This window comes from Aedes albopictus, chromosome 3 (assembly GCF_035046485.1).
Source record: "Aedes albopictus strain Foshan chromosome 3, AalbF5, whole genome shotgun sequence".
NCBI classification, from domain to species: domain Eukaryota; kingdom Metazoa; phylum Arthropoda; class Insecta; order Diptera; family Culicidae; genus Aedes; species Aedes albopictus.
In genome coordinates, this window is record NC_085138.1 from 172523071 (window position 1) to 172546810 (window position 23740).

General features: G+C 38.3%; 1 protein-coding gene across 1 annotated transcript; it reads right to left on the minus strand.

Annotated features, from left to right (window-relative positions):
- Window positions 1–721: 721 nt before the first annotated feature.
- Window positions 722–16312, minus strand: LOC109401794 (trypsin delta). Its single transcript, XM_019674409.3, has 4 exons — window positions 16155–16312; window positions 15797–16086; window positions 15402–15733; window positions 722–1090 (listed from the first exon to the last, which is right to left on the minus strand). Exons 1-4 carry the CDS (start codon window positions 16222–16224, stop codon window positions 895–897), a joined length of 888 nt encoding a protein of 295 aa, XP_019529954.2. The 5' UTR covers window positions 16225–16312; the 3' UTR covers window positions 722–894.
- Window positions 16313–23740: the final 7428 nt, after the last annotated feature.

The window sequence follows — 23740 nt, forward strand, 5'->3', positions numbered from 1 at the left end:
TTGTAAGATATTTTGTATGAGAACCCAAAAAAAAATGTATGGCGTGTAAGATTTCTCAAACCCAAACCCCCCCCCCTTTCCCCATAAACCCTTACGTAATTTATTGACAGCCCCTATACAAATGCAAAATGGTCATTGATAGAAGAATCTTTCATTTAATAACTGTGGATAAGATCATTGAACAATAAGGGGCTGTCCATAAACCACGTGGTCATGAGGGGGGGGGGGTTTCGGCCAATGACCATTTTGTATGGACAAATAAAAAATTTTGTATGGACAAATGACCACGCAGGGGGGGGGGGGGGGTTGAAAAGTCCCAAAAAAATGACCACGTGGTTTATGGACAGCCCCTAAGCCGAAAAAAAGCCTTTGTTTCAGTGAGGACGTTACACCAAGTAAATAGAGCAATATGTTTGATTCTTATTCGTAAATAATATAACGTAATGAAGTTTCAATAGCTCATACTCAAGGAACCCATTGTAGAACCAAAACGGTCACTGAACTTACCACTTGACCGAACATAGTTGCATCATTGCATGGAGGCTATGTGAGACTAAAGTTAGTTCATAGGTTTTTAAATTATCACTATAGTTACGCTTGTAAATCTATAGAGTTTTTGGAGACAAACAGTTTCATAAGATACCCATGACGCACCAGCAAGTGTATTGGGGACAGAAGACAGAAGTTATATTCTAGTGATATTACCAAACGCCACTCAATGTTTGCTGACTTATTCTATTTTTATTTGCAAATCATATAGGGACACTGAGTTGAAGATCACGCGACCGATTAGACAGAGTGATCTAACTGCATCCATCCTTAATCAAGTGCATATTCGGGCATTTTTTCACCGACGACATTCGGCCAATCAGTATGTTACCTATCCCTGCAACTTTACACACCGGTTTTAGCTCGAATGAAATCGCGAATTTCCGAATCCGATACATTGGTGAAAACAGCTGGCATAGCGATGGCACATTTCGCCGATCCCCAAGACACGATACCAAACTGGTACCCGTTGCATACCAGTGGTCCTCCACTGTCACCGTTGCAGGTGTCCTCGCCGATTACACCTCCTGCACAGAGCATTCTGTAAAAAAGGAAATATGAGTTTTAATGTTTCAGTTAAAAGAAACTAATGCATTGTTGGGTTGAATGCAGGATACTTTTAATGAATGGAGCTGAGGTGATTGAAAGATGAAAGTAGCGTTTTTACGAACACTTGAGTTAAGGATGACTCAAATACATGCCCTTTACCTATGCATATTTAAAATTAGGAGGAACTGAATAGCTACCGGATGACTGATTCAAAGGATCTGCTTTATTCTCAAAAATGGCACTCAATTGAAACGTGAAAACTTCTGAGCGTTCACCTTTCTAGCATGGGTAAAGTCTGTAGAGGCTTTTGTATAACTTCTAAATCTTAATGATCCGAGCTACAACATTTTTTGAACGCCATTGAATTTCGAACTTTGATTGTAGGCTGACAAATAAGGGGGATATCCTTCTGTAAGCCTGAGCATCTCTTCTCCAGGTTAGGAGCGGGGACAACATCGTCTTTTTCTCATGTCAGGAAGGACTGATCAAAGTTCGAGTTCCAGTGAAGGACTCTAAGCTCAACTGTGCACAATGGTTTTATTTATTTATTCAATTAACAACACCAACAGACAACACTGCAGTCCACTGGTCCCAATGGTTGAATAAAACTTAAACTAGACAAAAAAATTTGTACAAAAAAACATGGCCCCCGGAAAGTTTGAGAATTCAGTAACAAATTTTGAAAACGACGTATAATCAATGGTGTAGCATTGATTATACGTCGTTTTCAAAATTTGTTACTGAATTGATGTCAGGCACTGCCAGCCAACTAACTAACTGTACAACTAAGCGAAAGGAAAACGAATCGAGAATACGAATCAGATCCAATAATGGTAACGACTCACGCTACGGAATAGGACTAGCGTTTTAAAACACGGTGCTTGCAACTGCCGATCGCGCATCTTAATCTTCATCGGGAGCACCCGCATACTCGCCGATACCATCTACCATAGCTGCGGAAGCACACGTGAGCTGGAAACAGCTTTCATCGTGATATACATATATACAGAAACGCGTGATCTATTGGTGACCGATCGACGAAAGAATTGGGCTGAGGATCCAGATCAGATTCTTTAACCCTTCAGTGCGCGCGCTGTTGTAAAAAGTACAACACTACCAAAAAACTAGGAGTGGGTAATGTCTGAGACATAACCGCAATGTTGACGTAGGACAAAGGCTGGAACGACTTTTATATTCTCATAATACAATGTTTGTTGTTATGATAATACAAATAGGTGGACTGATGTGTTGAGTAAAGTTGTTGTGTGATCGATCGCTTTCGCTGAACGCATTCATAACCCAACAATCATTTTTGCTGTATAAGAATAAAACAAATCACTCTTAAGCTAACTTAAGCTCAAGAAGCTGTTATTCAGCTTGTTCGGTTACTTGGGAAGATTTTGACTAGTTCAAGAGTTATTTCGTTTTGAAGAGAAATGATCAATTTACTCTTCTACGAGAGAATTTTCATCGAGCGGATAAAATTATTAGATAATTGAACGGCGTTAGATAGATCCTTTTAATTGAAGATTAACGTGAAACTCTTTCAATAATACGTTGTTTTCATCTGGGAATAACATATTAGTGGCCGACTTCACTATTGCTGAACTACCAAGCTTTCAGTCTGTCGCTTTTAATTACCGAAACATAACTCTTGAGAAATCATTTTCGCTGATCCTGGAAAAGACCGTTTATAAAACGGAAGATTTTTGCAAGACAATTATTGCATGAATTCATCACGCAATGCGAGTTGATTTTACTCATACTGAATGCGGCCGTTTGCTGTCGTGGATGAGATTTCTGGTGCTGCCACCACGATAGCCGAGAGTCATCGCTGAGTTTGTGTGCAGCTGCCTAGCTGGGAGGTGACATCTCCCTTCTCCTTGACTGATCCAAGGAAAATGACGAAAGTTAACAGAGGAAACAGCTGTTATGCCCCTAGATTAGCAGATGAAGCTCCTCCCATTCGGCGGGCTTTCCAGTTTATTCCGTTTGCATGACCCGCCCACATTGTGTCAGACGCTTTAAACGACTAATCAATCGTTCTTTAAGACAATTTCTAATCGAACGGATGAACTAACCGAAGTATTGAAAAGTTAAGATCATGTTAATTCGATAAATATTAGAACGAAACAATGTTTCAGGCACAATTTGTCCGAATAAGATACTAGAACAATTAGAACAATTAGAGGCCGGCTATACTGTTGCTAAGTTTTCAGTCTGTCGCTTTTAATTATCCGATTCATAATTCTGGAGGAATCATTTTCGATGGTTTTAAATAATAGAAGATTTCGGCAAGACAATTGAAAATTATCCGCACTGAATGCTGGAAGCCGTCGAAAACTGCCATCGCTTACTGCCGTGGATGAGATTCATGGTTCTATCAACTAAATAGCCGAGAGTCGTCGCAGGATTGGTGCGCAGCTGCGGAGGTGACATTCACTCCCTTTGACTGATTCAACGAAAATGACGGAAGAAAACAGAGGTCACTGCTTTTATTCCCCTTGATTAGCAGATTAGGCTCCTCCCATTTGGCTGGCTTTCCAGGTTATTACGTTTGCATGACCCGCCCCGAATGCTCCAGACGCATCAAGCAACTAATCAACCGAGAAATTAGCAAATTTTCATTGAACGGATAGAGTAACCAAAATATTGGATAATTTCGATCAGTTTAATTCGAAAAATGTTCAAACTAATTTTAATTAAACAATGTTTCACGCAAAATAGTACGGATAGAATAAAGCGCTGTTAAATTCCGGGTGGAATCATTAGGCCATTAGTGACCGGCTTCATCATTATTGCTGGGCCACCAAGTATTCAATCTTTCACTTTTCAGTTGCACTACACTTTTCTCGATCAATGGAATGAAATTAGCTGATTCACAAACTCTTAAGGAATAATTAACGGTGGTCCTGAACATGACCACCTGAACATTTGACGAGTTTAGGAACGAAATGGCATGAATTTATCATGCCACGCAATGCGTGTTGGTTTTCTCCGTACTGAATGATAAACGCCACCGAAAACTGGACCGCCGCTTGCTGCCGTGGATTAGAATAATGACCAGTTTCACTATTGCTGGCAACGATGCTCTGTCTTTTGCTTTTTGGTTGCACTACATCTCGATTGATATTGGAAATTATCCAATTAACTCCTGAAGAATCATTTTCGATGGTCCTGAAAAGGACAGGTTTGAATAATGGACGATTTTGATTCATTCACCATGCCACGCAATGCGTGTTGGTTTTCTCTGCGGAGTGCGGAGAATGCTGGACGCCGTCGAAAATTGGCCCACCGCTCCGCTGCCATGGATGCGATTCCAAGTGCTATCATCAGCACGATAGCCGAGAGTAGTCGCTGGGTTGTTGTGCTGCTGCCTTGCTGGAGGTGACATCCACCTCCAATCTCCTTGACTGATCCAACGAAAATGACGAAAGAAAACAGAGAACAATGCTTTTATACCCCTAGATTAGCAGATGAAGCACCTCCCATTTGGCTGGCTTTGCAGTTTATTCCGTTTGCATGCTACAGACGCTTCAAACGAATCAACCAAGAATGAGAAAATTTTCATTGAACGGCTGAAGTAACCAAAATATTGGATGGTTGAACCACACTTTTCTCGTTCGATGGAATGAAATTATCTGATTCACAACTCTTGAGGAATAATTTTTGGTGTTACACACCGTTTGATTAATTGACGATTTTAGGGAAGAAGTGGCATGAATTCACCATGCCACGCAAGGTGTGTTGGTTTTCTCAGTGCTGAATGATGGACGCCACCTGAAACTGCCCCGCCGCTTGCTGCCGTGGATGAGATTAATCACCGGCTTCACTCTTGCTGGCAACGAAGTACACCTTTCTCGATCGAGGGTGGAAATTTCTTCAATTAACTCTTGAGGAAACACTTTCGATGGTCCTGAAAAGGACCGTTTGAATAATGGACGAATTTGATGAATTCATCATGTCGCGCAATGCGTGTTGGATTTCTCCGCGCCGAAAACTCGCCCGCCGCTTGCTGCCGTGGATTAGATTCCTGGTGCTATCAACCGAGAGTCATCGCAGTCGATGTGCGGCTGCTTGCTGGAGATGACATCCTACCTCCTTGGCCGATCCAACGTAAATGAAGACAGAAAACAGAGGACACAGCTTTTACACCCCTAGATTAGCATATGAAGCTCCTCCCATTCGGCTGGCTTTTCAGTTAATTTCGTTTGCATGACCCGCCCCTCATGCTCCAGACGCATCAAACGATTACTCAACCGAGAAATGAGCAAATTTCCATTGAACGGATAATGTAACCAAAATATTAGATGATTTAGATCATTTTAATTTGGAAAATGTTAGAATTGAAACATTTTTCACGCAAAATGGTCCGGATATGATAATGCGTTTCCAAAGTCCGGGTGGAACAATTAGGCGTCATAATTGTTGCTGACTGAGTCACCAACAATTCAACATTCAATAATTCACTTTTCGGTTATACTACACTTTTCCCGTTCGTTGGAATGAAATTATCCGATTCACAGCTCTCGAAAAATCATTTTCGATGGTCCTTAAAAGGATGGATAATGAATAATTCTAGGAAGAAAATTAAATGAATTCACTATGCCACTATGCGTGTTTGTTTTCTCCGCACTAAATGCTGAACGCCGTCGAAAACTGGCCCCCCGCTTGCTGCCGTGGATGCGATTAATGACCGGCTTCACTCTTGCTGAGAAACGATGCTCTGTCCTTGCTTTGCACTACACCTTTCTCGATCGAGGGTGGAAACTTATCCAATTAACTCTTGAGAAATCATTTTCGATGGTCCTGAAAAGAACCGTTTGAATAATGGACGATTTTGATGAATTTACAATGCCACGCAATTCGTGTTGGATTTCTCCGCGCTCAACGCTAGACGCCATCGAAAACTGGCCCGCCGCTTGCTGCCGTGAATGAGATTCCCGGTGCTATCAGTACGATAGCCGAGTGTCGTCGATGAGTCGATGTGCCGCTGCCCAGCTCGAGGTGTCACCTCGACGGTGGTCGAAATGGAACTGACGAACAGCTCTCGCATGATCGCATTCCTTCCTGCATCGTAGGTAGTTGCCCCCACGATGCGCACCAATCAGAGAGCGTTGGTAGACTGAACGAGAAAATTAGTCCGCTACCCATATTTATAGATTTCAGCGATTTCAATGTCTAACTTTAAAACAACTTTTCAACTATTTATCAATGATTTTTAGGTTCACCGAATATTACAAATTGAACGTGGGAGTTTCATCTCTCGGATAACGGGATTTGTTTATCATTTCATTCAGTGGGAAAGATACTGTGAGCGTTTAAAATCTTTCACTCAAACGTAACGCTCTTGGTTTCATAAATTTTGAAATGACACCGGGTATCCAGCTTTTTACGCTGGCCATAAAACGACGAGGGGTGATTTGATTCTGACATTTCTTGCCGACAGGTTTTATAGTTTACATCTTGGCAGGCCGTATTATTCGAGATTGTTGATTCGACTGTCAAAAATTTTCACGTTTGTGTTCGAGCTTGAATTATCATTTTGTTTCGCTAATTTTACTTTTATTACATGATTTTAGGAACCCGAGCACCATAAGCATGGAGAAATAGTTATGCCCGAGGAACTAGAAAGGACGATAAAATACTGCGCAGATTTAGGATTGCCATTCGTTATTAAATTTCCGTTTTTTTTCGCTTGAAATATTCAATGTGTGTCCCGACAGTCATGTTTGTCAGAAGGAAATTATTGAATACCGGCTTCCGTTCAACTTTCCGAACTTGAGGTGTACAAAACCTTACATAAGTCTGAGAAAAAAGTCCTCTGTGTAGTCCTCAAATGGTTCCAAAAGTTGACCTCCTAATAGTCTATGTTTGCCCGGGGATTTGCTTGTCCAAAAATATATTGTATCGTAATTGAAAAAAAGGGGTCTTATAAAGTAAAAAAATATGCCCAAAACCACGTAAACTGTCATGGAAAGGAACACGAGATATTTTGACGAACTTTGTGTAACTTTGTCTCATCTCAGTCCTTGTTCCTGTCTTGGGGATACCAGTTGGAAAGAATTAAAATGGCTTGGTACCGTCCATGGTAATTAACTGTTACATCTCTTGTAAAGCATTCCCAAGCAAGCTCAGAACCATAGGCAAATTTCACCGTTCTGGAGAATTGATATAGCGGTCTAACGGAGATGAAAATCCACTTTTATGCTGTTGATTCAACAGTTTTCCCAGGTTCCGTAGATTCAGCAACATTCCTAAGCCATTCTTTTCTACCTAAAAGACACAAAAAGATTAAATAAATTCATGAAAATTAGGCATTAATTAAAGATTGAATTTTCAGGAATGAAAATGAACAATTAAATGTCAACACAAAGTTTTTGGTGCCTAAATGCCTGCTTCGATTTTACTATAATTGAAATTATAGTGTCGGCAAGAAATGTCAGTTACAGTTTATAGCAGGCTAGCGTAAAAACCTGGATAGAAAACAGAGACGTAGTCCTACGTCAAAACCTCGCTCGTCGTATGCAGCGCGAGCGCGGTGCAGTTTCGGTTGCTTGATGGCGCGCGTCCTGAAAGGTTAACATCAGCATAATCAACGAGCAAACCTATACTCCGGAATTGGGTTTTTAAATTTAGAAAAATTTATTATTTTTTTGTTTTTATACGAATAAGCATCTTTTTCTGAACCACTATGATTTTTTTCAGATTTTTAGAACTTAATTTTGGTACCTAAAACCAATTTCAAAGATATTTTTTGAAATCACCGTTTGACAGCTGGGCAACTGATTGACAGCTCCGCTCAGTACAAAATGCGACGAGGGGTGATTCGACAAATCGCTCCCATGCAAACTTTAAATTGAGTTTTAAATAGGTTCCCGGGCACCAAAATTCACGAAAATTTGGATTTCGGCTCAGTTTAGCAAGCAGATTCAGAATATGGGATTATCTCAACACCGTTAAAGAAGCCAATAGGGTCCTAAAATTAAAGACGAAATCTCGCTTATATTGAATAATACGATGCAGCATGGTATTCTAATCGGAATTATACTTTACTCGAACTTGAAAAACAAAGGAATAATGAGAAAATTTGAAATAAGTAAAATGGTAAATAGTTCTACTTTGACATTTGAGGTCAACCTTGTGTGACTGAGCTCGACATTTTTCGCACTGGGATTTCAATCCTATCTGACATACACGGTGAAAAAAAATCACTCAAAGTATGTGTTATAAGCTAGGGACGAGACAAAAGGCTAAAAAAATAAAAATTATATATTTTCAATACGGTTAATAAAAACGTCAAAAAATGAGTAAATATGTACTCTTGCACCATATATTGTGGTTGAAAACAAGAATCCCGATAGGACTTTAGGAGCCTATTACTGATGATGGCAAAGCAGTATGCAGTACGACCGCTGCCCAAACCACGACGTCAAGATGATCATAGGAGACCTAAACGCTCAGATAAATAAGCAAGGAGGATAAATTCATATCACGATTGGACAGTTAAGCGCTCACCAACTGCCGAATGAAAACAAGATTTTGCCACCTTCTAGAACATGGCCATTCGTAGCATCCTACGAGTACATACCTTGTTCAGTGCACAGCTTCCCACGTGGAGTTACACATGGAGATCATCACAGCAGATGGAATCCTAAAGCGACCATGCTCTGATTGATGGACTGCACTTCTCCGACATGATTGACGTCTGACACCTATCGTGGCGCTAACATCGATTCTCACCTGCCGACGGTTGAACCACAGACAAACAGACGTATCACTTGGAACAAATTGTGATAAAAATCATCGTCACAAAAACATAATCGCTCAAGCTGTGTTACGCAAACCACTCAGTAGGTTGCGGTAGTGAGCAAATGTCAAACAGGAGCAAAAACGATGCGAGCGCCGTAACCGAGCGATTTGCGAACTAAAAACTATTTGAACTAACCGTTAAAATGGGTAACGATGAGTAGTGAGTAGAGTGAGACGTCTGTTTTTCTGTGGTTGAACTGTATCCAAAATTCTCCGTAATCAGCACTGTATGGTACCAACCGCCACCTCGGTACGAGCTAGGACGACTGACACAACCGGATGTCACATCAGCGAACGTGCGGAATCTCGAGGCAGCGTTGCAAGACGAGGGAATTCACGAGAGATCGCTCTATGAGCCCACTCTAGAGGACTGCTAGAGTACAGCTAAAGCAGCCATTAATGATGCAACCGAGAGCACTGCCGAATAAGTGGAAGGGAGTTGAGGAAAAGATTGGTTCGACGAGTAGTGTAGAGAGATTTTGGAGAAGAGCAACGCAGTACAGACGGTCATGCTGCAGCATAGGACTCAGCAGAACGTGGAACGTTACAAGCGAAAGTGAAAGCAATACTCCCGCCTCTTGCGGGAGAAGAAACGCCGCCTGATGGATTTTAAGTGAGAGGAAATGGAATTGCTTTGCCGCTCTCAAGAAACACGGAAGCTCTACTAGAAGCGGAAGCTCTACCGACGCATCCCGCAACGGCTTCGTGCCGCTGAGGAATTGTGGCGAGATAACGATGGTAGTCTCCCGATGGACAAACGTGAGATGATTGGAATGTGAAAGCAAAAGATCAGGGCAGCGAAAGAATAAATGACTTCGTCACCACAGTGGATCATGAGAGCCAACCAACTCAGTGAAATTAAGGATGTCATACAACAGCGCAAGAACAATATTGACAGTTTGAAAGGACAGTATTGCAGCTGGCCTAAGAACATGGACGTAGCCAGAGGGGAGCAGGAGGGAGCCGTGATTCTTTCAGGGTTTGTTCCAAGAAATGCTTCAAGAATTTCTACCACGATTCCTTCAGAATTTTTTCAGGATTTCTGGAGGAATTTCTGAAGGAATCTCTAGAGGCATCTGGGATTGTTGATAACAATGAGAGTTGTTCGGTTTTCAGTCACGGAAAAAGCGTTGATACTTCTATATCATTGCCAACGTTTCGATCCTTGGGTTGGGATCTTCCTCAGGGCTCGATCAGGGAAGACCGCAACCCAAGGATCGAAACGTTGGCAATGGTATAGAAGTATCAACGCTTTTTCCGTGACTGAAAACCGAAAAACTCTCATTGTTATCAACAATCCCAGATGCCTCTAGAGATTCCTTCAGAAATTCCTCCAGAAATCCACGAATTTGTTCAGGAATTCCTCTAGCAATTTTCCAGGGATTCCTCCGGGAATTCCTGTAAGGATATCTCTGAAAACTCCTCCAGGAATTCATCTAGAGATTCCTCCACAAATTCCGGTAGAAATTCATTTAAAGATTTCTCCAGGAGTTTCTCTGGAGGTTCCTGCAGAAATTCCTACATGCATTTCTCTAGAATATCATCCACGGGTCCCTCCAAGAGTTCGTACAAGTGTATTTATTATAGGAATTCCTACAGAAAGTTATCCAAGATTTTTTCAAGGGATTCCTCTAAGGATTTTTTCTAGAGATTCCTGCATGAATTCCTCCAAAGATTGTTCCAGGAGTTACTTCAAAGAATCATCCAAGAATTCCACCAGAAATTCTCCTAGGCATTCTTTCAGGAAATTTTTCAGGCATTGTTCCAGGGACTCTTCCTTGGATTCTTGCAGGAATTTCTCCTGGTTTTTTTTTTTTTTTAAGGATTCCTCTAGGAATTATTCAAGGAATTCCATCATAAATTATGTCAGCAATCCAGGAATTTCTGGAGGAAATCCTTCAGGGATCCCTCAAAAATACTTTTAGGATTATCTCTAGGAATACTTTCTGGAATTTTTCATGGAATTCCTCCAAGAATTCTCCCAGATTTTCCTCCAAGAATTCTGCTAAACTTTTTGGGGGTTTCCAGAAATTTCTTCACAAATTGCGCCAAGGATTCTCCGAGGGATTCCTTCAGGCATTCCTTTGAGGATTTCTTCAGGCATTTCTCCAGAAATTTCTCAGGGATTATTTTCAGAAATTTCTCCCAGAGCTCCTCTAGAGATTCCCCCAGAAATTCGTCCAGTAATTGTTGCAAGAATTCCTCCAGAGAATCCTCCAGGAATTCGTTCAATGATTCTTCCAGCAACTCCCAAAGAAAAACCTTCAGGGATTTCTCCAGGCATTCCTCCAGGATTTTACCAGGGAATTCCTCCAGGATCTCCTCCATGAAATTCTCCAGGAATTACCCCAGAAATTTCTTCATGAATTCCTCTAGCAATTTTCCCAGGAAATTCTCTAGGAATGGTCTCAGGAATTTTCAGGATTTTCCCAGGGATTCCTCCAGGAAATCCATCGAAAATTCTTCCAGAAGTTCCTCTAAATATTCTTCCAGCTAATCCTCTTGGGATTTCTTCAGATTTTTTTTCCAGGAATACTTTCAGGAATTTTTCTAGAGATTCCTCTAGAAATTCATCCAGTAATTCTTTCAATAACTTCTCTAGAATTTTATCCACGATTTTATCCAGAAATTTCTTCAGAACCTCCAGGATTTCATCCACGAATAGCCCCATGAATTTCTCCTGAGATTCCATCAGGAATTGTTTCAGGGATTCCTCCAGAGATTTCTCCATGAGTTTCTCCAGGGTTTTTTCCAGGGATTCCTCCAGAAAATCCTTTGAAGATTCCTACAGGAAACCCTACAGAAGTTCCTCCAAGGATTCCTCCAGGAAATCCTCTAGGGATCTCTTCAGAATCGCTTCCATGAAATTCTCCAGGAATACCTCCAGGAATTTCTCCAGGGATTTCTTCACAGATTTTTACAAAGATTCCCAAAAGGGTTCTTTTAGGTATTCCTTCGAGGGTTTCTCCATAAATTCCGCTAGAAATTCCCCCAGAAATTTCTCAGAGATTTTTTCAGAAATAGAAAAAAAAACAGAAATAGAAATCTCCCAGGAATCTCCTGAAGATTCCTCTAGAAATTCATCCAGTAATTCTTTCAAGAATTCCTCTAGAGATTCCTCCAGCAATTCCCAAAGGAATATCTCTAGGAATCCCTCCAAGTATTCCTCCAGGATTTTATCCAGGAATTTCTCCAGCAATTCCTCCTGGAAATACCCCAGAAATTTCTTCAGGATCTGCTTCTGGTATCCTGGAAATTATGTCAGAAATTCGTCCAGGAATTTCTCCAGGAAATCCTCCAGGGATTTCTTCAGAGATTCTTTCAGGCAATTCTCCAGGGATTTTTCAGGGATTCCTTTAGACATTCCTCCAGGAATTGCTTCTGGGATTTCTCCACGAATTTCTCCAGGGATATTCCCAAAGGTTCCTCCAAAGAATCCTCCAGAAATTCCTCCAAGAGTTCATCCTAGAATTTCTCAAGGTTTTTCTTTTCAGAAATTTCTCCAGCAATTCCTCCCAGAATTCCTCTGGAGATTTCTCCAGGAATTCCACCAGGAATATTTCCAGGGATTGCTCCAAGAACTCATCCAAGAAATTTCTTATGGAATTTCTCCAGGAATTCCTGCTGGGTCTCAGCCAAGAATTCCTCCAGGAATTACGCCAGAAATTTATTCAGATTCTTCTCCAGGCATTCCTCCAGGATTCTCTAGAGATTTTCCCAGGAATTGCTCCAGCGATTCCTTCAGTGATTTCTCCAAGGATTCTTTCATGATTTTCTTCAAGATTTCCTCTAGGAATTCCTCAAGAGATTTCTACTGAAATTTGTCTAGGGATTGCTTCCAGAATTCCTCCAGTAATTTCTTCAGAATTCAAAGAATTTTCAAGATTTCCTCATGAGATCTCTTCAGACATTTCTCTAGGCCCTCCCATAATTTATCCAGGAATTCCTCCAAGTATACTTTCAGAAATTCTTCCATGGATTCCTCCGGGAATTTCTCCAGGGATTCTACAGGCACTCCTGTAGGAATTGCTCCAGGGAATCATCCAGATGTTTCTTCAGGGGTTTATCCAGGAAGTCTTCCAGGGATTGCTCCAGGAATTCCTCAAATGATTTCTTCAGAAATTCCTCTCAAGTTCTTCTCCAAAATTCATTCAGGAGTGTAGTGGCATGAAAGGGTTATCATGTTTAATGAGTTCCATCTGAACAGAAATACGAATGTAACCATCTTCGAAATAAAGTTGAGTTCTATGTAAACCATGACCGTATACCAACGTCTTTTTATTAGCCTTAAAGAATGGCCGCCTTTTACAGTTTTAATGGATATTACAAGGAGTTCCATCAGAAATTCCAGAAATCCTTTTTCATTTCAGGGATGTACCCAAGAACTTCTCCAGAATAACGTGATGATTTTTTTAATTATTTCCAGAATTTCTGAAAGAATTCCTCTAGCGAATAGTATTGGCAGATAATTTAAAAAGGACGCATACAGGAACCAGGAAATTGTTGGTTAGCCTCAAAAGAGTTTGTAATTTCCATAAGAGTTCAGCTATAATTTCCTTTGAATGTTTTGTAAACATTAATTAAAAAAATCAGAGCAAAATAATGCTCGAATAAATAAAAATCCCTCATATTCCAGAAATTGGTCACCGCTACAAGCACCACGTTGATTTGTGTAGACCAGGCGAGCTTTTTTGACGTATTGTACACAATACTACAGCGTGACTGCTGAAGGGTTAAATAATACTTTAAGAATGTAATGTTACTAAATATAGGTTACTATATACAATTTCATCGTGTTGCGTTTAGTTATAAAAGCTTGTAGGTACAAATTTTCTAAGGTTCCGGAACACTCGAGTTTGTTCGAATCTCGACGGAGACTACGATAGAGTGATGGATTTTCGCGACTGTTGTTCAACCGGGACTTGGACCATGCTCGAAGAGGACTTGCAAATACTTTGAGTGTTTCAGCGACGCGTGCTTAGGACGATCTATACGGCATGCAGAAGAAAAGTGTGTGGGAATAACGGTAAAAATGAACTGCAGGTGCTGCACTCTGCAACGAACCCAGCATCCGGAAAGTTGAAAAAGCCGGAAGGATACGATGGGTAGAGAATTCTGCAAGAATGTCAGATAGCTACCCTGCAAAGATTGTGTTTGCTAAAAAACCCGTATGATGCAGAACAATGTAGAGCGCTGCTGATAAGGTGGCTGATCAGGTGGTGGCTGTTTTAGCGAGTGTAGGTCGTTTCCAAGGTTGGAGAGAAGTAGCAGTGAACTGAACTGTTATGTGGAATCAGTATTATCTATGTTTAATTTTTAACGTTTTAATTATAGAATTTTCTGAAGAAGGTGCAATAAACACCGAAATTTCGGATATAGAGAGATATATTATCGCTTTCCTGCATTAGGGGAACAACTAAAAAAGTGAATTTTCAGAATAAGCGTTTGAAAATTGGGAATCTCGATGCACCTAAGTAAGATGTTGAACTGAATAAAATCAATGAAGAGCGGCTTCTTTAGATACGCCAAACTTTTATGATCAAACCCAGCTAGAGCTAGACCGTTGCAGCAAAACAAGCATGGTAACATGGCCATAAATAAAGCGGAACTCGTTGTGGAAAAACTATCTACATCGCCATCATCATCACGATTAATCTGGAGTCCTTATGCATAGGACTAGTGCAGTTTTATCGTTCGTAATGCAGAAGAAGCCCCTCTATATCCCTCAACAATCACCACGTTACTGGAACGAGAAGTTTACCAGAATTCTGTTGAAGTTTAGATGTCTCTTGTGATGTGATGCGATTGTTATCTCTATATTCTGAGCGGAAGAACCGATAAGGATACTGAATACTTAGTGTTATATCGTCGGTTTCCAATAGGCAATAGAGGCACAACTCAAAAAACGTGAAATTTCAGAATAAGCGTTTGGAAATTGGGAATCTTGAAGCACATCCTACAAGTTCACTTATTTAACTTATTATACATATGACAAAAGAAAACATATTTTAATTGTTGTATCATGGAAAAAGACTGAAGAGTCCTGTTCCATGAATTTTTCAACTACTATTTAAAAAGTTGGCTGATTTTAAGTTGTGCCTTTATTGCAGAAAATTAGTAAAAAGGCCAAAATCTCGCGTTTCTCAACGCATATCGGAACGGGTCTTTGTGAGATAAAAGTTGTCGTAATTTTCCAGCATTTTCCATCAAAATCTTTAAAATGACAAATTTTGAGCTGAGCCCCTATTGCAGGAAACCGACGATATGTCGATGACCTCTTGATTGCCGGACCTAAATTACGCATAACCGAGGATTTGGAAAAGCAGCTGAGTTATCAATACAAAATGGCGGATTGTAGTGAGGTGAATTACTTGGTATGAATATTCAATTACGTACGAGGGAGAATGCTACTGTTTCTTTAAGGATTCCTTGACATAAGGATGCTGGGTTCACTGCATTTTTTTTAATTAGAACTTATCAAAATTACGTACCTATCTGTAATTTGCTCGATCCATAGCTTCTGGCACACATCATTTGTCTGGACCAGTACTCTCAGTTCCTGGAGAATCAACGGTACGTAACTGTAAGCATCAGTGCCCCATCCAATCACCGTAGCCAACTCACTCGGACAGTTCACTTTGATAGTGTTATCCGCTAAAGATACGGCACGCAACGTACCGACCAGAAAGTTCTCCGCTATCTGCACAACTGCTACATCGTAGTCAAATGTCTTGGCGTCGTACTTTTCGTGAAGGATATACTGCACGGCGTGAAAAATATATCCACCAGCCAATCTATGAGGGCTCCCACCTCGCATCGTTATCTGCACAAAAAAGTAAACATTGAAATCGTAGACATTGATCTCCCTATTTTTTCCTCAACATACCCAAGAAGGTATACTCCCATCATCCAAACAGTGCGCTGCAGTAAGTGCCCATTTGTCTGAGATAATTGTAGCACCGCAAATATGAACTCCTCCATTTCTCAACGACAACTGATAGGGGTACAGCTCGATAGTTGTTGAGTCACCTCCCACAATGAGAGGAGTCGGAGAATTTGCAGGATCATAGAAAACAGGGTCCGCGATTGCTGGTTCAGGTGGCCACAAGGTGTACTTTCTCAAAAGCTGTAGTATGTGCGGTAGCTTTCGATGGTAGTGTAGATATATTGTATCCTCTAGGCACAGAAAATAAAACACGTTAGACAAATCTGGCACTATTTTAGCACTAATAACTATAAATTACCAAAAGATGCACTATGAACTCCGACACTAACAGCTAACAGTAGCAGGCAACATTTAGTCCAGAAAACCATCGTAGCCTTCTACTATTTGAACCTCACACGCTGGTTACTTGTCGGATAATGAAGAAGTTTACTCAAAACTCAGCAAGTAATTCGCGACTCATTCTCACCTACCGTAATTCAAGGACTCTTTGGCACATCCTAAAAATGACCGTTGAAATTAGGCTTCTTCATTTGATGTAATCTATTTGGTAAAAGATGTTGATCGTACTTCTTAAGTCTGCTCAAAACACACCCCCATAACGGTACAATGAAATTCGGTTATCTTTGAGATTATTCAAATACAGAGCTATAAAGCGTCTGGCAATATTCTTTCTAGATTAAAGCTGACGCACAAACATCCGACTGCTTGTGACCGCAACCTACCGAGCTCAAACGGGCTAAGCAAACATTTAGTTATATCTGAGGCCAACGACCATTGTTTCGTAAGCAGAAACATAACAGCCATTCAAGTTCATTTGCTTTCGTTGTAGTATTATATCATAAAAAAAAATATATGGCAATGGAATACTGCAAATAAACTTATTAAAAGATGAAAACAGTGAATGAATTGCACTTTCGTCCTGTAGCATGAAGATTTTAGATGGTATGAACACGTTCATATACACATGTTCATACGACTAGAACTTTAAACTTTTACAAAATCAAATACTGGCAAGCAAAACTCAAACTTTACCTATCATCAAAATGAAATTTGTTCTAAAAAATTCACTTCTTGTCGATGATATCGATATCGTTTGCGAAGCCCAGGAGCACATGCGACCACGAAACAATAGTTCCGATCCTTTGCACACCAGCTCTCCTTATCGCTCCTTCCACTGCCCTGTTGAACAGTAACTACGAAAAAGCATCGCCCTGCTTCAGTTTGTCTAAGTCTAAGGTTTCGAACGACGACGATACACTTGATTTCGATCCTCCAAGCGTCGCACTAATCAGTCTTTCAGCTTCGCCGGAAAACCATAATCATAACCCGTTTCTCGTCACTGAATTGTACGCCGCCTTGAAATCAATAAACAGATGATGAGATTACAAGCTGTACTCCCGAAATTTATGGAGAACACTAGTCGACAAAATTGAAACTTTTTTCACGCACTTTGACCATTTGTTCCATTTCTAATGGAATTTGGCCCGCTGAATCCGAATCTGACTTCAGAATTCCTGTAACACGTACAGTTTTTGAGAAAAATAGAGTTTTAATCACAAATTTTCATATTTTCAAAGAAAATTTAATATTGTCTTTAAAATTTTAAAATTTTCATCTGCTCATTATAACCAATATTCATATTCAATAGATTTTGATCCACTGAGTCTGAATCTGACCTAATAATTTTAGTAATACGTAAATTTTTTGAGAAAAATTAGGTTTTATTGGCAAATTCCATATTTTCATAGAAAATAGACTATTGTATTTATAATTTTATTTTTTTTTATCTGCCCATCTTTACCAATATTTATATTCAATAGATTTTCATATTTCATATTTCATATGATTTGCAATCTGACCTAAGAACTTCTGTAACACGTAAATTTTTTGAGAAAATAGGGTTTTAAACACAAATTTCATATTTTCATAGAAAATAAACTACTGTCTTTACAATTTTAATTTTTTTTTTATCTGCTCATCTCAACCAATATTTGTATTTAATAGATTTTCATATACTGATTCGGAATCTGACCTATGAAATTCTGTAACACGTATTTTTTTTAGAAATATAGGGTTTTATTCACAAATTTCAGTTTTTCACATAAAATAAAATATTGTTTTTATATTTTTCAATTTTCCATCTGCTCATCATAACCAATATTTTTATTCAATAGATTTTGATCCACTGATTCAGAAACTGGCCTAAAAGTTTCTGTAACACGTAAAATTTTTAAGAAAGTAGGGTATTATTAACAAAAATTCATATTTTCAGAGAAAGCTTAATATTGTCTTTATAATTTCAAATTTTTCATCTGCTCATTATAACCAATATTCATATTCAATAGATTTTGATCCATTGAGTCAGAATCGGACCTAATAATTTTAGTAACACGTATTTTTTTTTTTTTTGAGAAAAATTGGGTTTTATTCACAAATTCCATATTTTCATAGAAAATAGACTATTGTATTTATAATTTTGTTATTTTATTTGCCCATGTTTTCCAATATTTATATTAAATAAATTTTCATATTATGATTTGCAATCTGACCTAAAAACTTCTGTAACACGTAAAATTTTTGAGAAAAATAGAATTTTAAATACAAAATTTCATATTTTCATATAAAATAAACTACTGTCTTTATAATTTTATTTTTTTCATAGAAAATAAACTACTGTCTTTATAATTTTAATTTTTTTCTATCTGCTCATCTCAACCAATATTTGTTTTAATAGATTTTCATATACTGATTCGGAATCTGACCTAAGAATTTCTGTAACACGTACAATTTTTGAGAATAATAGGGTTTTATTCACAAATTTCATATTTTCATATAAAATAAAATATTGTTTTTATAATTTTCAATTTTCCACCTGCTCATCATAACCAATTTTTTTTATTGAAAATATTTTGATCTACTGATTCAGAATGTGGCCTAAGAATTTCCGTAACAGGTAAAATTTTAGTAGGGATTATTCAAAAAATTTCATATTTTCATATGTCTTTATAAGTTTAATATTTTTATCTGCTCATCTTAACCAATATTTGTATTTAATAGATTTTTATATTCTGATTCAGAATCTGACCTAAGAATTTCTGTAACACGTAAAATTTTAGAGAAAAATGGAATTATACAAAAAAATCATATTCTCATAGAAAATAAACTGTTGTCTTCATAATTTTCATATTTTTATCTGCGCATCTTAACCAATATTTGTATTTAATAGATTTTCATATACTGACCCAAGAATTTCTGTAACACGTACAACTTTTAAGAAAAAACACAAAATTTCATATTTTTAGAGAAAAGAAAATACTGTCTTTAAAATTTTATCTCCTCATCTTAACCAATATTTAATAGATTTTGATCCAATGATTCGGAAACTGACCTAAGAATTTCTGTAACCCGTGAATTTTTTGAGAAAAAATAAAACCCCATTGTAGCGCAGGTTAATTGAGTTGTTACCCAGAAATGTAAGTAGATCATTTTTTTGTATATGCTATTGAATTAATCGAAATATATTTGCAACTTTGAAGCTGCCCAGTTTGGCAACTACCCAGACTGTGTTTTCCTTTTACTCATGCCAACAATTATTTTTCTCAAAAATTGTACGTGTTACAGAAATTCTTGGGTCAGATTTCAAATCAGTATATGTAAATCCATTAAACATAAATATTTGTTAAGATAAGCAGATAAAAAAAAATAAAATTATAAAAACAACAGTTTTTCCATGAAAATATGAAATTTTGTCAATAAAATATTTTTCTCATAAATTTTACGTGTTACAGAAATTCATAGGTGAGAATACGAATAAGTGAAATAGAATCTTTTAAATATAAAATATGAATTAAGGTGAGTAGATAAAAACTTTATAATTATATGGACATTATTTTTTTTCTTTGAAAATATGAAATTTTGTGAATAAAACCCCATTTTTCTCAAAAACTGCACGTGTTACAGAGATTTTTAGGTTAGTTACCAAATCGGTGGATGAAAATCTAATAAATATAAATATTGGCTAAAATGAGGAGATAAAAACTTGAAATTAAAAAGACAATAGTATATTTTCTTTAAAAATATGAAATTTTGTAAATAAAACTCCATTTTTCTCAAAAAAAATACGTTTTACAAAAATTCTTATGTCAGATTCTGAATCGGTGAACCAAAATCTATTGAATTTAAATACTGGTTATTATGAGCAGATAAAAAAATTATAAATATTAAGACAACATTTTGTTTGCTATAAAAATATGAAATTTTGTGAATAAAACCCTATTTTTTCTCAAAAACTGTACGTGTTACAGCAATTCCGAAGTCAGATTCGGAATCAGCGGGCCAAAATCCTTCGGAAATGGATCAAGTGGTCAAAGTGCGTGATCTACTGTCGACCAGTGGAATCTGCCACAGGCTGAACATATGATTCGTCGTTGATCGACCTTCTTGAAAACTTGCCTGATATTCGCCGACGAGGGACTCGGGTTGAAAATCACGTTAATGAAGATTAAAAAAAAGTCCGGATTCTACGAAAATCCTACCCCGGCTGATGAGTTCGGTTAATCGCATTACATCTTCCAGAGCCAGGTAGAACAGCAGCATTGAGAGTCCGTCACTATGTCGCAGTCCCCGGTGAGATTCGAATTAACTGACCCAAAGACAGTTCACCCAAAACCCTTAACCTTTCTTAGTGCCTAAGTTACAAATAAGATCATGAACTAGAACATGTCTAGTTTAAAAACCCGGATTTGCCCAGTGTGGCCACCGGGAACCTGCATCAACTGAGAAAAGTCGCTTTAGAGACTCAAACATTGGCAAGCTATAACTTTGCAACCAAAGCAATCAGGACCGTTCAAGAATCGTTGGGTATTCAGGTGGACTTTGATTATAGACGTTAATACTCACTAATTATTGAGAACTGGTTCCGGAAATCTGAAACATCCGAGAAGTTATTTTTCATCGTTGCTATATGCTTGAAATTCCACGAACGGTTATCACTCTATGCATTTTTTGCATAATTTATTTGCACATCTTTTTGAACATACTGTTAGGGACAATTTTTGAAGGATTATAGTTAGGCCTGATCAATGCGTAACCGGTTCCAGGAATCCCGAAAAATGGTCAATCGGGTAACGACAATAAGTTTCGTATATTTTTTCGCTCAAAAACCCGGCGCCACATGGTTCAACCTTATTCTTGTGATACACAAACAAATAAACAGACATCTTATTCTTCTTGGCGTTACGTCCCCACTAGAACAAAGCCTGCTTCTAAGCTCAGTATTCTATGGACACTTTCACAGTTATTAACTGATTAACTGATTAACTCTACCAATGACCATTGTTCATGTGTGTATATCGCGTTGCAGACACGCAGATAGCCTATGCCCAAGGAAGTCAAGGAAAGTTACTTTGTGGAAATTTCCCGGGGAAATCCAATTTTCGACTTCTTTTGGTATATATCTGGTAACATAATTGAAACTGTGGTATATCTGGTATATTAGATCTTGTCGTTTAGCATCGACGAAAGAAAAGTTAGAGAATGACCGATAGTTGAATGATTAATAACTAAAAATGTGCCAAAAGTTGTCATTGTCGCTTAAGTTATTACGCAGATTACGGCAGCATAGCAAAAACTATCAGTTTCGGGTATAGTGACAGTATTTGAAAGATTCAAGAAAAACTGGAGATTCTAAAATCTAAACAGGTTATAAATCAGTGGTAAGCCACCACAAAAAAAGCATTATTTACGGAAATTTCGTAGGGAATCCCTCCAAGAGTTTCGCCGGGAATGGGAATTGCACTGGGAATTCTTCTCGCAGTTTTAATTTATTTATTTATTTATTTCGTCAATCATAACGTAGACTACATATACTACATATACTTACGGCTGTATCCATATCCTATTGTATCTTGAAGAGTTGAAATATTTCCTTAAATTTGTTCGTGATATGGTCAAATCAATTGATACACAGTGCTGGTTGTAAATAGACATTATTCGATTCAAAGGACTAAATTTGACATAATCTCTTCGAAGATTGTTTAAAGCAAATAGATTTCTATTTCTCAATTGTTGGAGCACAGAAATTTATACACGATAGTAGATTTGCGATACAATATCATTTATAAATGAGATCAAATTCGCGGCGTTCCTTCAAGGTCTGAATATCTATAAGCAAGCAACGAGCCTTATATGAAGGCAACGGAAATGTGGTCCAGCCTAGATTGCGTAAAGCATATAAGAGAAACTGCTTTTGTATTGATTCAATTCGTTCTTCATGTGTTATCATATAGGGTTCACCAAATTATACTACAGTATTCTAGAACCGATCTGACATAAGCTATGTACAATGTTTTAATCGTATAAGGGCCCTTGAAATAGTATCCGAAACGCGCCTAATGAACAAGAAGTATTCCATTTTCAGCATAATTGTTTAGCAAGCTAAGAGCCATTTGGCAGGACCGTCTTTGATCCCCTTCAGACAAATTTTGTCACCGGGAATTTCTTCAAGAATTCCTCCGGGATGCTCTATAGGAATTCCTCCAAGAATTTTTCTAGGAATTTCTCTAGGAATTTCTCCGGGAATTTTTCCAGGAGTTTTTCCAGGTATATATCCAGGAAAACTGTCGGTTTTTTTTTTTTTCAAGAAAATACTCTCGGAATTTCTCCAGGAATCTCTTTAGGAAGTCTCCGTGTTTTTTTTTCTCACAAAACACTCGAGAATTTCTCCCGGAATTCCTCTAGGGCTTCCTTTACGAAAACCTCCGGGAATTCCTCTAGAAATTCCTCCGAGAATGTCTCCGGGAATTTCTCCAGGAAATCCTCCAGGAATTGTTTTGGACCCCGTAACGTGGGTAGATCACCTTAGAATGGTGCGTTGCGGTGTAAGATCTACCAAATCAAATCAAATTTTGATCTTGATATTTACCGTATTTTTAAATATTCCAAGATCAAACTTTGATGCTCTTTTCCTTGTGTTTTGTAGTATTTGTGTTTCAATGTACTGCTAATTAACATTTTATTTCAGCAGGATTCAGGTAAATGTATCGTACGATATAAATAATATTTTAAAAATATGTAACTGTGGCGAGCGTATCACTAATATGTAGCTTATTTGACGTACGATGTTAATATTATTTTATATTTCAGATTATCAACCGAAGAATCTAGTAATTCAACCAAATGCCAACAAGATGACAAGGAAACCAGGATGAATTGGGCAGACAACTGATTCGAAGCAGTCTAACAATGGTGTGCCTGAACGTTAACCAAGCGTATCCTTGGAGTTTTCCCTTCCACTAACAACACCCAAATTCCCGTGACACCTAGGCCTGAGAGATCGTAGAGTTGTCTACATTTTTCATAGGTGTCCAAAAATAACCATCCTTTCCCATTCCTCAGCAGTCGCAAGGACGTGGCCAGGACAGTGCTCGGCCATTGGAGGATTGCGTCAGTCTTTTTTAAGAGTCAGAGATTAGTCCCAAATCTTTGTGCTTTGGTTCGGACGGGAAGGAGGCAACCCTCATAACAGCGGTCTAGGACTGTACCACCTACGAATTTGTGCGACTCGCTTAATGCTAATGCTAATGCTAATGCTAATGTCCCCTGTAGTCAGGAATCTAGTCGAGGAATTTACTTACTCCTGTTCGACGGAGTATTGGTTTCTGAAGCTAATCATTGTTTTCCGCGTGCAAAAAAAAACTCATTGTTGTCCGTCTATGGTTCTCTGAAGTCAAGGCATGACTTCGCTTAGGTCATCAACTTTTCCTAGGAATAGTTATGCGAGACCTTTTTTGACACATGATAGAATATGAGTTTGTGTAGTGCATAGAGGTTCCACATAGGTAAAACATTTGATTACAGTTTATCTCACGCAGAAAAATCTATTGT